This window comes from Lycorma delicatula, chromosome 10, assembly GCF_047948215.1.
Source record: "Lycorma delicatula isolate Av1 chromosome 10, ASM4794821v1, whole genome shotgun sequence".
NCBI classification, from domain to species: domain Eukaryota; kingdom Metazoa; phylum Arthropoda; class Insecta; order Hemiptera; family Fulgoridae; genus Lycorma; species Lycorma delicatula.
Window position 1 is genome coordinate 95,813,043 of NC_134464.1, and position 13,342 is coordinate 95,826,384.

A 13,342-nucleotide genomic window follows, 5' to 3' on the forward strand; every position below is an offset into this window, starting at 1 on the left:
AATATGAATTTTTAGGTTTGCTTTAAATTAAATTTATTAATTTGTTAATAAACAAATAACAGTTATTAATAACATTTTTGGAGAATTTAATTCTGAGGAAATGACACAATTGATGATATAAACAGAAAAAAATTAAAGAATTTCGACAATAATTTAAAACAAAATGTATGGGATATTCGTACAGGGTGTCCCATATAAAACGCAACCCAACCTTATATTGGTAGGTATTGAAATAATAAAAGGCATGTGTAAATATAAATGTAATTTTTATTATTACCATCCATTACCTTACATTTAGAGTAAATGTTGGAGGTGGCCGCCATCTTCTTGAATACAAGCTTCAATTCTTTTTACAGCGTTTCTTGCAACTTTTTTCAAAGTTTGTGGCTGGATATTTAATACAGCTTGTTCAATATTGACTTTCAATCGTTCAAGTGTTCGTGGTTTGTTGCTGTAGGCATTTTCTTTGAGGTAACCCCGTAGAAAAAATTCCGCCGCAGGTAAATCTGGAGATCTTGGTGGCCACAAGCCTCGACCGATAACACGATTACCAAAGAATTCCTCGACGAAATCAGAAGTTGAACCTGCGTATTGCGATGTAGCACCGTCATCTTGTAGCCAGCAGTGTCCGTCCTCCTCCTCCTCCAAGAGTGCGATGAACTGAAATAAAATATCCTGATATCGTTCTGCATTAATGGTGTACTCGAAAAAAATAGGACCGATTATTTTCTACCGCGATATCGCGCACCACACGCCCAACTTCTGCGGGTGTAATTGTTTTTCGTGATAAACTTGGGGATTTTCAGCACTCCAATTCTACTGTTTTGGCTATTTACGTAGCCATCCGAATGAAACCGTGCTTCATCTGTGAAAAATAATGAATCCATAACGTTAATTCCCTCACGCAGAAATCGACGGAACCGTTGACAATATTGTAGCCGTTTTTCTTTGTCGGGCTCAAGAAGTCGATGAACCGTTTGAATGCGATAAGGTCGTAATTATAATCGATCGGTCGCCCGATGAACAGTCGATTTAGCAAATTAATTTCGGCAGACAAACGTCTGATCGATTTATTTGGCGAGGCGAGTAATCGGTCTTTGATTTCAGCGACTGTATCTGTATTCAACATTGACGCACATGTTTTGTGTTCCTTGTTATTAACAGAACCGGTCTCTCTAAATTTTGCGACTAACCTTAATGCTGATGTTTTGTTAGGAGCCGGTTTATCTGGTTACTTATGGCGAAACAAATCTTGCACTGCAATTACTGATTTCGTACTGAAGTACGACTCGACAATGAAAACACGTTCGTCTAACGAAAACACCATCTTGTCTCAAGCATAACACTGAACGTTATGATTGCATTTTTGTTACTATCTGTAGTGTTCTACTGCGTCGCCGCGATGTTCAGATGTTGGACGAGTCCATTTCAGTAACGAGTAGGGGAGTAAGCTTGACTTTTGAAATTTTATGAATGAGTGATTGAAGGGTTGCGTTTTATATGGGACACCCTGTATAATATTAAAAAAAAGTAATTAATAGTAGTAGTAATGTAAAAAAGTTGTATGTAAAAGAAGTGTTAAAAAGATTTCAAACAGATGTAATTGATCTCAAAGTATATAAAAAACAAAAAATTAAATTTGAAAATATAAAAAATAAAATTAATAACCGGTTTACTTTAAAATTAATTTTTTGTCGTTTTATTATTATTGAGCCTTAAAGATAAAAAAATAAAAATCTGACAACAAAGTTGTTAAACTTTTCTGGATCGGTTATTTATTTTTACGTAGCGGAAAAATATTGATTCGTGAAACGTTACCTATGATTTCTTTTTTGGGGTGGGGGTATTTATAATGAAGTTTTATTGTGAAATTATCATTGTATGTTTAAATAAACCAAGAAACGTTATAAAAATAAAAAGAAACTTTATTTTCTTAAAGAAAATCCACTTCCAAGAAAAGTTTTGATTTTTCTATATTTACTATGTTAAATGGAGGGAAATAAACGAAAAAGCCTCAGAAAAATGTACAACCAATAAAAAGTTACCTAAGATTCCTTTTTTGGAGATGGGCGGTGAATTACGATGAAATTTTATTAAAAGTTTAAATAAACCAAAATAAAGTTTTAAAAATTTAAAAAATTGATATTTTAACATTTTTATCGGCTACCGAAATTCCGATGTTGCCCCAAAGTATTTTTTTAATCATTTGCACTTCTACTACGTCTAGGAAGACGTAAAAAAAAGTCGGTTAAAAATAGGAAATAAATAAAATATAAATTTTTTCGATTTTTGATGAAGGGATAATTTTGAGGAAAAATTATAAAAAAAAAAAAAAAAAAAAAAAAACTTGTAGAATAGCATGCACGCATGTAATGTAAAGCGGGATTGTGTTTGCAGACTTTTGAAAAAATTAATCCCATAAAACTATCTATTGCTGTAAAAATATTGCACCAAACGTTTACAAACAAATCGCCTCATTTACACGAATTTCTGTGCCAAATTTCATCAAAAAACGGTTTATCTAATCAAACGTTATTAAACTTCAAACACGCCAACAGACTTACCTAAGTGCGAACATTATCCCCGCTATTTTTTTTTTTTTTGGCTCCTGGGTCATTGAGAATGCAAAAAAACCCTATCCCTTTTTTTGATCGATTACCGTACTTTCCTTCTTATAGCATAACTTTAGAACTATGATGGCAGGAAAGTAATTAAAATGTAAAAATTAATATATAAAAATGCCAACTGTTTATCCAGCCATCGATTATCAAAATTTGTTTAGATGAATCCTTCGAAGCTAGTACGTTAAACAATCTTCTAGCGGCATATACTCGTATATTACTTTCCCTCTAGGTAGCGTTGTAACTCTAGAAGGGAAAGTATTGTAGTCGGTCCGGTTTGGGCATATGCGGTTTTTATCGGATCTTGACGTTTTGACATCCAAGCGACCCAAAAAACAGGATGGAAATCTTCGTGATGTTAGTGTTCGTATGTACGTGTGTGTGTGTGTGTGTTCGGTGTTTGCCTCTAAATCACCTTATATCTTGAGGAACGGACCGATTTTTACCAAACTTGGTCAGATTACTTCTATGTGTTGGGCATTCATGTAATTAAATTTTCTACTTAAAAGTTCAAGGGGTGAGGCTATAGAACAAGGTCTCAGTATCTCGAGATTTCGCCTAATTAAGGTCATGTTTTTCGTAGGTACATTTGTTAACAACAAAAAAATAATATTGGAAAAAAAAGGTTTTTCAAAATCGCACCCTCACCCCAAAAAATGCTCAAAGTACTGCTACGCTGTGGCGTCGCAGGTGAGCGGTAGAATTAAATAAACGATTAATATTTAAAGTGTAAAAAAGTAACTCGGTCTGGCTGGCTGTCGAACTCGATCGTCCGGTCGTTAGACGATCAGCGAAATTTATTCTATGTAAGTTATGAAATTACATTAGTGTAGTCCCCAAATGAAGAATTTTTTTTGTTGAATAATCAGTATATCGACCGGTTTTATATTTTTTATTATTCCTTTCTGCTCATTATTTATAAAACTTAATCGTGATATGTTCATTTCAACTTGTCGAACAAAAATCGTCTTAATATTAGAAGTAACTATTAATTATTACCGTTGAGAGAAAGTAAGATTTTTATTATTATTATTATTTTCTTGTGTACGTTGCAATCTGTTGAACTAGTGAACGATAAGCAATCTCCCCACAGCCCAATGAGATGTGGATGATATATAAATGAGGCGTAGTTTTGTACAGACCCAGGCCGACCATTCCTGAGATGTGTGGTTAATTGAACCCCAACCACCAAAGTACACCGGTATCCACTGTCTAGTATTCAAATCCATATAAAGAAACTAACTTTTATTAGGCTTAGAACCTCAGATAATAAGATAAGTAAGATAGATATTAAAAAAAAAATCGCACGTGAATTTCAACAGAGAAATATGTATTGTAATGATAACAACTGCTGTTGTGGACTAAAGAACAGCAGTTAATTAACTTGACAGTTAATTAATTTCTTGGAAAAGTAACTACAGATCTGTTGCTAATACAAATATATCGGTACTGTATTAATGCAGAATTATAATTTATATTTTTATTTAAAAATGTTATTTTTATTATTAAATAAATTTTCAGTTTCAACTTAGATAAAAGAACATAAAATTTTATGAGGGAAATAGCGCTGTTATCTAAAAAATAACTGTTTGAGCCGGCTGAAGTCTGTTAATTAAAACCGGTGCAAGCAATGAGAGAATAATAATTTTTGGATTATTAATTAATTGGACAAATTATTTTACAATTCTTTCTTTACATTATTAATCGGATTGACAAAGTCAGATTAGGTTAGTCATAAAAGACGTTTCTTTTGTCCATTTTTTTGGAAGACAGATTTCAGTAGGTTTAACGGAAAAGTTGTTAGGAATTAAAAGAAGACCGCTCTAAACTCTTTTTTTACTGTTTTTATGAAATAAGATTAAGTTTGAATCTTAATGTCGAAGTTATAATGCTACCGGTTTAGTTCTGAGTATGAATGAATCTTTATATTATTTTACAACTTTTTGTTATATAAATAATACTGTACAAATTTTATTATTCTAATATAATTTTTCTATCTTTTTTTTTGTTTCAGGAAATATGGATACAAACTGGTGAAGGTATGATTATTTTTGTTAATTCAGTTTAAATACTCTATAAATGAAAACAAAAATTTAATTTGTATTTTTTTGTTCTTGTTACGTTAAAGAATATATTCTTTGAATGTTAAAGAAAGACGTTATTTAAGAAATTGATAGGTATTTAATATGACATCATATTTTTCTAGTTTTACAGTTTTAAACTGAGATTGTTTTATAAATAAAATGATACGTTAATGGTGAAGTTTCCATTGTCTAGTTAGATACTTTTTTCTCCTTTCTTCAAATGATACAGCACTGCCGGTCATGTGGCAATAAGAATATTCATTTATTTAAAATTTATACCAGACCGAATGTGACTAAACACTGATGTAGGAACATATGAGCCGATAAATATTATAAACAGTACTAGTATTTTGAGTTCTGGTAATTCATTGCAGTGTATAGATTTGATTTTTATCTTGCATTTTTATAGGTTTGTTTGCCGTAGTTTAATGTTCGTTATATTTTTATTTCTAAGATGGAAAATTTGCGAAAATGTCTTCTTTATAATGCTTGTGAAAAAGTTAAAGAGACAGAGCTAATTGCAAATGAGTTGTAGGAAAATTTCAATAGTTGCACATTTAGTATGATGTTGAAGAAAATTAACAGAAATTTTACTGCTACAAACGAAAATAGTGGAAAAATTATCAGAGGACAAAAGCAGCAATATACTGAACTTGAACAAAAATCTGATTTTATTTGAATATAAATATAATATTGGGATTACCATACCAATCAATTAGTATATTTCCTGTGATGTATTCAGCTATTCATCCACCTTCAGGAGGATAATTCTTTATATAGATGAATATTAAAATTGTAAATAAAATTTGTAAATAAAACCAATCGACAAAGTCATAACAAGTTATTGCCAATAAAGTAAAAATAAAGACAGTGACATACTTGCAAACCAGACATTATTTTTAATGTATTAATGTTATAATGAATGTTATATTAATTTAAAGAATGTTAATGTTTTTTAGAATGTTATATTTAAATTATAATTTACCAATGGTGCCATGCTTACAAAATTTGATTTATTTGAATAATTACGATGTGATCATAGATATATGCTTAAAAAAAATCTTTTAGGAAACTTTTTAAAAACTATATAGGAAATTTATTTTAAGCATCTAAAATTTTGCATCTAATCAGAAATGAGCCTTGGGTGTAATTATAATTATCAAAAAGTAGTGGATTTGTTACTTTGTTTCTGTCGTGTTGTATGTATGAATCTGTAATCCCATTAAATCTCTCCTGGGATCCATTCCTGGCCTTCCTATCATACGGCAATGAATTTCAATTGTGTATTTGGTTACGGACCAAAGGATCCACCCGTAAAACCTGCTTCCCATAATATATGGGAATAAAAATTGTTTCAGGAAGAAAGACGACTGCCATTATGGCCAGTAACCTAGATATGTAGGGCTTACAGGGCTTCTATTACCTGGAGCTGTATAAGATGGTCATCCATCTTCTCTGGATTACAGAAATTTTTCTGGCCAATCGGTTTTGGAATTGAATGAATAGCTATGTTATTGCAAAAGGTTCTGATGTACAAACTACACTGACATTTAATTTAATGTCATTCTACCAGTATATCTTTTAGTAAAGAATTTTTTTTCTGAAGAGCTAATGCTGATCGAATGCTTGCTTGGTTTGAAATGCCTCATATTACAGTTAAGTTAAGTGATTTAATTGATAAGTGCATCTAGTCTAACAGTTGGCAGTTTTTTTTTTTTTTAATAAACTGACATAAAATTTCACTAATTTTTATTTATTATTTGTGTAATGTGCACCCATGTGTAATCTGTGCCACACTCTAAACTCGGTTGTGGCACACATTATATGTGGGTGCACATTATGCAAATAAATGCTACACTAATTAATTAGTCTCCTTCATTTATTTTACACAACTGCCTCGTATTAATGGTTAATGAAAGATGAGAAAAATAAGTTTTAATTTAGAGAAAAAATGCAGCGTTATGCGGATGGAAAGAGCAATAGTAAACTTCATTGAGATTGAGTAAAACATGTTATGACGAGTATCATCAGATGGACATTTGAAATAGAAATGTTTAATGATTTTAGGCAGTTTCTAGGGTCAGTCTTTTAAAAGTAAACCTGTGTTCAATTTATTTAAATGATGTGTTTATGTATATAGTCACTGGATGACAGATAATGACCACAATTTAATCATATCAGGTAAAATTAAAAGATGTTTTCAATTTAATTTTTCATTGGGTGAAAACAACACAGGATAAAATATATTAAATTTTATTATTGAAACTTTTAATAAATGACCAAAGATGACTTCATTTAGCATACCAAAAAGTAAAATTTAAATTTAGATTGCAGAAATATTGATAAAGTGAAACATTGAAAAGCAGAAGTCAGTAAAATTTTAATTAGTTAATTGATTTACTGATAAGTATATCTAGTCAACAATTTGTGATTTATTTTCTTTAATAAATGAACATAAAACTTCATTAATTTCTATTTATTATTATTTGTGTAATGTGAACCTATGTATAATCTGAGCTGCACCCTAATTTAGGTGTGTTGCTTATTACACGTGGATGTACATTATGCAAATGAATACTGCATTATTGAATTAAAGTTTCCTTCATTATTTTTATGATAGTTTAAATGTAAATTGTTCTTTCTTGAAAATAATTTGTAATTAAGACTGAAATTACTCATAATTTAGAATAAGAACCTGATCTTATAATTGTGAGTTATAACTGCTTTGTATTAACATATAAAGGATAAAAACATATAAAATGATAACCCCTTCCATATGTTTTTGTTATTTATTATTCATATGTGTTAGCTGTGTAGTGTTTGAGTATAAAAATACACAAGTCATGTAAGATCAACTTTGACTAGCAAATTAGTTATATAAATTTACAACAGAATTCTTGTCATTAAAGTATTACTGCTTTCTGCATGACTTTTTAGATTGTGGGTATGTGCACCAAAGTGCAAACTTTTCAGACGGTCAGATATTTTGGTGTTACTGCCTTGCTAGGTATAATAATCAGAAGAATTTTTATTTTGGTCAAATACCACTGACTATTAACTGAATTACAGTAATGCACGCTTTATCAAAAAACCAAGCCAAGCAATTTTCTCAGAACAACCATTTGGTATTTCCCTAATTGTAACTGCCATTTTATTAATTTAAATTGGAAACAATTGAACAGCAATATAATTTGTGTTAAAATCCAATTATATAAAATATTCCTGATAAATATTTGAATCAGTTATAGATAAATATTGCTTAATATATCCTTTTCATTCTTAAAAAAATTATTGACAAGATGATGAAGGTGGAAAAACACCAGCAACTATTGGTGGATTTCAAGGTCATTATGATTGTGATGGTCCAAGGTTGCCATGGCAATCTAAGAAAGTGTGTATCAGTATAAAAGGTACTCATTTTCCCTCGCTAGCCCATCTCTCCGATCCAAGTTCTCTTCTTCCAAGTCCAATTCCTCAATTGATTTAAAAGTTGTTTTACCAATTAAGAATAATGATTGGATTTTACATTTAGCAGAACTATTATTTATTGTTCTCTTATCTGCTCGTCCATATATCTCAGAATGCTGATACCAACTGTATGCAATTTAGTTAATCATTGTTGTCATTTTACTTACAGAACATACCAATTTTTAACGGTTTTTTTTTTTTTTTTAGTAAATGATAAATTAGATTCAACTAAGAATTTTAAGATTTTTTTTTAATGTGACATATGGAATTGTAATAGATATAACAACGTTTATTGTCCTGAGGTAGATAATCCCCACGTCCGGAACACAACATCTACGTTCCACGTCCAGGGCGGCAACAGCTGTACCTTCGTACATTACATATAGCTGGCCAACGGGGTTCCGAGTAAATTCCTCGGTTATGCTTTGTTAAGTTTAACCTGGTTCCAACTTCAGGTCACTAAACGGACTGGATTTTTGGCTACCTGCAGGAAATGGAATAACAAACGATTTTGGAAATGGATTCATACCACTCTTAGAGCTGGCGATGTGGCGGCCAGGGTCAGTGTTTTTGCAGGTGTAACGGAGACCCTTCCATTGTCCACATGCCCCCTGCGATGGCAAGCATGTAGCAATGGTGCCCATGTATGTCGGTGCATGGGAGCTCTGAAAGCTTCGGTGAGTAGGAGCCTGGAGTCAGTGCAGAGACTGCGCATCCGCTCTCTGCCAGGACATATGCCGGTTCCACCGGAGTACCGGATCGGACCTCCAAGGTTAGTAGCCCTGGAGTGGGGGTGTACCCCGGCGGCTAGCCTTGCTACAGAAGGGATCAATGTTCATGAATATTCCTGAACAAACTAACGTGGCAGAGGGTGCACGTAAACACCCTCGTTTAGAACCGGCCGTTTCGCCTGAGGCGAAACGCCGAAAGAGTGCAGAAACCAGAAGGATTGAGATTGAGGCTAGGAAAAGCTTTCAGAAAGCTTTTTTCAAGAGCAGCATTCCAAAACCTAAGTATTTGGTTATCACTAAGGAAGAAGGTAATTTCTCGAAGGTGAGTCCTTTCCTCATCGCTCGAGAAATAAACAAATGTGCTGGAGGCCCTGTTAAAGAAATAAGAAAAACTTTCACGGGACTTCATGTAGAGACTGTTAATGATATACAGTCTCAGAAGATTCTAGGACTGAAGAAAATTGGAGAACTAGCTGTACGTGTTGATCCCCACGGCACGCTCAACATCTCAAGGGGTGTTGTGGTCTGTCGGGATCTTTTAAATTGTTCGGAGCAAGAGATTGTAGAGGAACTGGCAGCACAAGGAGTAATAGAGTGCCGTCGATTGAACATGAGAAGGAACGGTGAGGTCTTACCCTCAGCGTCTGATGCCCTCACTTTCAACCGGCCTACTTTGCCGGAAAAGATAAGAGCAGGGATTCACCGTTTGGATGTGCGGGCATTTGTCCCACAGCCAATGAGGTGCTTTAAGTGCCAACGCTTTGGCCACACCGCTCTTAGATGCGAAAGACCGCAAATATGCGTGTGCGGTGAAGAGGTGCATGAGGGAGAGCCGTGTAAAGAGTCTCCTACCTACCATGTATCAACTGCAAAGGAGCGCATTCTAGTAGATCAAGGAATTGTCCTGTCTACAAAGATGAAGTAGCTGTGCAGGAAGTAAAAACCCTGCAAAAGGTCAGCTACTTCGATGCAAAGAAAATAGTTAACGCCCGTAAGCCTAGAGCAACAACAACCTACGCTCAGGCTGCGGCTGCCGCTCCTGTCCCTGCTCCAGGTGCGGTCGATGAAGGTCAACTCATCAGTAAACTTGCTCCGACCTTGGCTAATATGATCGAAAGAATTATTGACAATAAAATGAAACCTTTCAATAGTAAAGATCCTATAAAGCCAAAGATATTAGTACAGCCTCCTCCCGAAGATAAAACACCGAAAGCTGCTCCTGTTCTGAAGAAAACGGACGCCAAAGCAGAATGCCAAGCCCGACTCAGTGAGATTCTTGATGACTAGGAAAAAGTGATACCTACAGAGACTGTTATGGGGGCTCCCAAGCCTCCTGTAACTGAAGTGGCCTCTAAGCCTCAGAGGCCACAAAAACTCACACAGGGGGGGGGGCGAGTGTCCCCCCTCCCACAGGCGGTGACCGGTGCGACCCCCGCGTTGGGGAGCGGCCAGGTTGCCGCCTCTCAATCGGCGCCTGGAACCGGCGCCGATCCATGCCCGTCGTCGTCGGCGGCTTCGGTGGTCTCCGATACGGAGACCGGAAGCCTTACAGGTGACGACCTTCTCCGCGAACACGATGCTGTTCGTAGGATGGAGAAGAAAAGAAAAAAAGGATGGCCGAAAGGAAAACCTAGGACATAATTTAATTAAAAATTAGCGAGTCGCTAATTTTTAATTAAAAAAACATTGGAACGTTGGAACATCAATGGATGTTTTTCAAACATCCATGAGCTCCAACGCATGGTACATGACGTAGACCCGATATGTATATGTCTGCAAGAAACGCATTTCCGCAGAAATGAAAATTTTAAATTAAAAGGATTTGATATATTTCGGCGAGATCAACAGCCAAATGTAAGAGTTAGAGGTGGAGTAGTTAACTGGAAGGGTTCCTGATGAATTCAGAACTTACTATTTTAAACGACGGATCAGGAACCTTTTTCAATGCCAGAGATGGATCGACGTCCTGTATAGATCTTGCATTATAATTAACATTGACTAGAGCTACCACCGAAGCGGTTGTTCTAAACACAAACCTACAAGCGGTCGCCGTTAGAATGAAGCGTCCGCTTCAGATTACTGTTTGCAGCATATACTTGCCGAATTTTGATTGGAATAAGGATGACATAGCAAGACTAATTTCCGAGCTTCCCCCACCTGTTTTACTGGTGGGTGACTTTAACGCTCATAATTCTCTTTGGGGATCGGATCGAGTAGATCCCCGTGGAAGAGAACTGGAAGGGTTCCTGATGAATTCAGAACTTACTATTTTAAACAACGGATCAGGAACCTTTTTCAATGCCAGAGATGGATCGACGTCCTGTATAGATCTTGCACTTATAAGCGGATCGATAGCACCGAGGTACAGCTTCCATGTCATAGACGATCTGCATGGAAGTGATCATTTCCCGCTGCAAATTGTAACTGATGTTACAAGAACAATATATCCCATCCCTAAAAGATGGTTATTTGAAAAGGCAGACTGGACGAGCTTCACAGCTAGAAAGATACTCCCAGAAACAACTGGAGTTATCGGAGACGATGTCCACGCCATAACAAATGCAATAATTGAGTCGGCATCGAAATATATTCCCAAAACATCTGGGAAACTTACGAAGAAACCCGTTCCATGGTGGAACGATGAAATAAGTGAAGCTATAAAAAGAAAGAAAAGGGCGTATAACGCCTTTAAGAAATACAGGGCGTATGCAAAACGTCTTATGATAGACTCGAAAAAACGATCCTGGCAGCAATACGTGCCATCCATTGACAAAAGTACTACTGCATCAGATGTTTGGAGGAAAGTGAAGGCGATTTGTGGGCGTAATGATTTTGTTCCCATAACTAGCCTTCAAGATGAAGATGAAATAAAAGACACTCCATATGAAATTGCAGAGCTGTTATCCAATCACTTCGAAAAGGCCAGCAGAACGGCCAACTACGAAGAAGATTTTCGTACTAAAAAAGAACAACTTGAAGGTCTACTAAACTTCAGAACTGAGTATAATTACTCATATAATGTACCTTTTAAAATGGAAGAATTCGCGAAAGCGTTGGAAAAATCAGGTAACACAGCTGCTGGTCCGGATGAAATCCACTATAATATGATCAGGCAGCTGAATACCACTGCAAAGCGTAGATTATTAGAACTTTATAATAAAATATGGCGGGATGGAACGTACCCGCAGCAGTGGAAAAAAGCTCATGTTGTTCCAGTACCAAAGAAAAAAAAAAATTTAACAGACCCCAATAGCTATCGTCCTATTTCTTTGACGTGTGTTATGGGAAAAATACTGGAGAAAATGATATATAATCGACTCGTCTGGGTTTTGGAAAAAGAAAACCTGATATCACCGTATCAAGCAGGTTTTCGGCAATACCATTCTACCACTGATCAAATGATCAGCTTAGAGAACGTTATATATAACAGCTTCATTAAAAGGAAACATTGTGTCGGAGTCTTCTTCGATCTTCAGAAGGCTTTCGATATGATCTGGCGTCATGGTATAATGCTCCAGATACATGAATGGGGCATTCGTGGCAACCTGCCTATACTGCTCAGCAACTATATGAATGACCGTACTTTCCAAGTACGAGTCAGGAGCGAATATTCATCTGTAAGAAATTTGGAAAATGGCATACCACAAGGTTCGCCGTTGAGCGGTACCTTGTTTACCATTGCCATCAATAAATTGATATTAGCCATTCCAGCAGAAATCAGCAAAAGCGTCTATGTTGATGATCTGGCAATTGTGTATGCCAGCAGCAAGACTGCTATGGTGAGGTACAAATTACAACGACCGATCAATGCTCTAAATGAAGTTGCAAAGAATAACGGATTCCAATTCTCACCAGAAAAAACGTGCTGTGTACACTTTTGTAGGAAGAGAATTCCTCATCAAAGTCCTGCGTTGACAATTGATGATAATCCAATACAATATAAAGACAATGTAAGATATTTAGGATTAGTATTGGATAAATCCCTTACATGGGGATTACATATACAGGACTTGAGTGATAGATGCAAAAGAGCCCTAAACATTATAAAATGTTTATCGAACTTAAATTGGGGCTCAGACAAAGAGACATTATTGAGATTGTATAAAGCATTGGTTCAATCTAAACTAGACTACGGATGTATCGTATATTCATCCGCTAGAAAGTCGCATTTAAAAAAGTTAGACGTAGTTCATAATAGCGGAATAAGATATGCAACAGGCGCTTTCCGCACAAGTCCGGCGGCTAGTCTGATGTCTGAAGCCGGAATAATGCTACTACATTATAGAAGAGAGATCCTCTTGTTAAGATATGCAGCAAATGTATGGGCTTTCCCTGCTCATATAAATAATAAATTGTTTACGAATCATCCCATGGCTGCATTATACGAACGTCGTGCTACCTATTCCAGACCAGCCGGAATTAGGTACCACGAATTAAG

The 13,342-nt window shown here is 35.4% G+C and overlaps 1 protein-coding gene across 1 annotated transcript in view; it reads left to right on the plus strand.

Moving 5' to 3' along the window:
• Nucleotides 1–13,342, plus strand: part of LOC142331025 (inositol-tetrakisphosphate 1-kinase-like) — a 118,923-nt gene that overhangs the window by 73,820 nt on the left and 31,761 nt on the right. Inside the window, exon 2 of the mRNA XM_075376606.1 lies at nt 4,636–4,660. Within this exon, the coding sequence (XP_075232721.1) occupies nt 4,636–4,660 (25 nt within the window). The remainder of the gene's footprint in view (nt 1–4,635; nt 4,661–13,342) is intronic.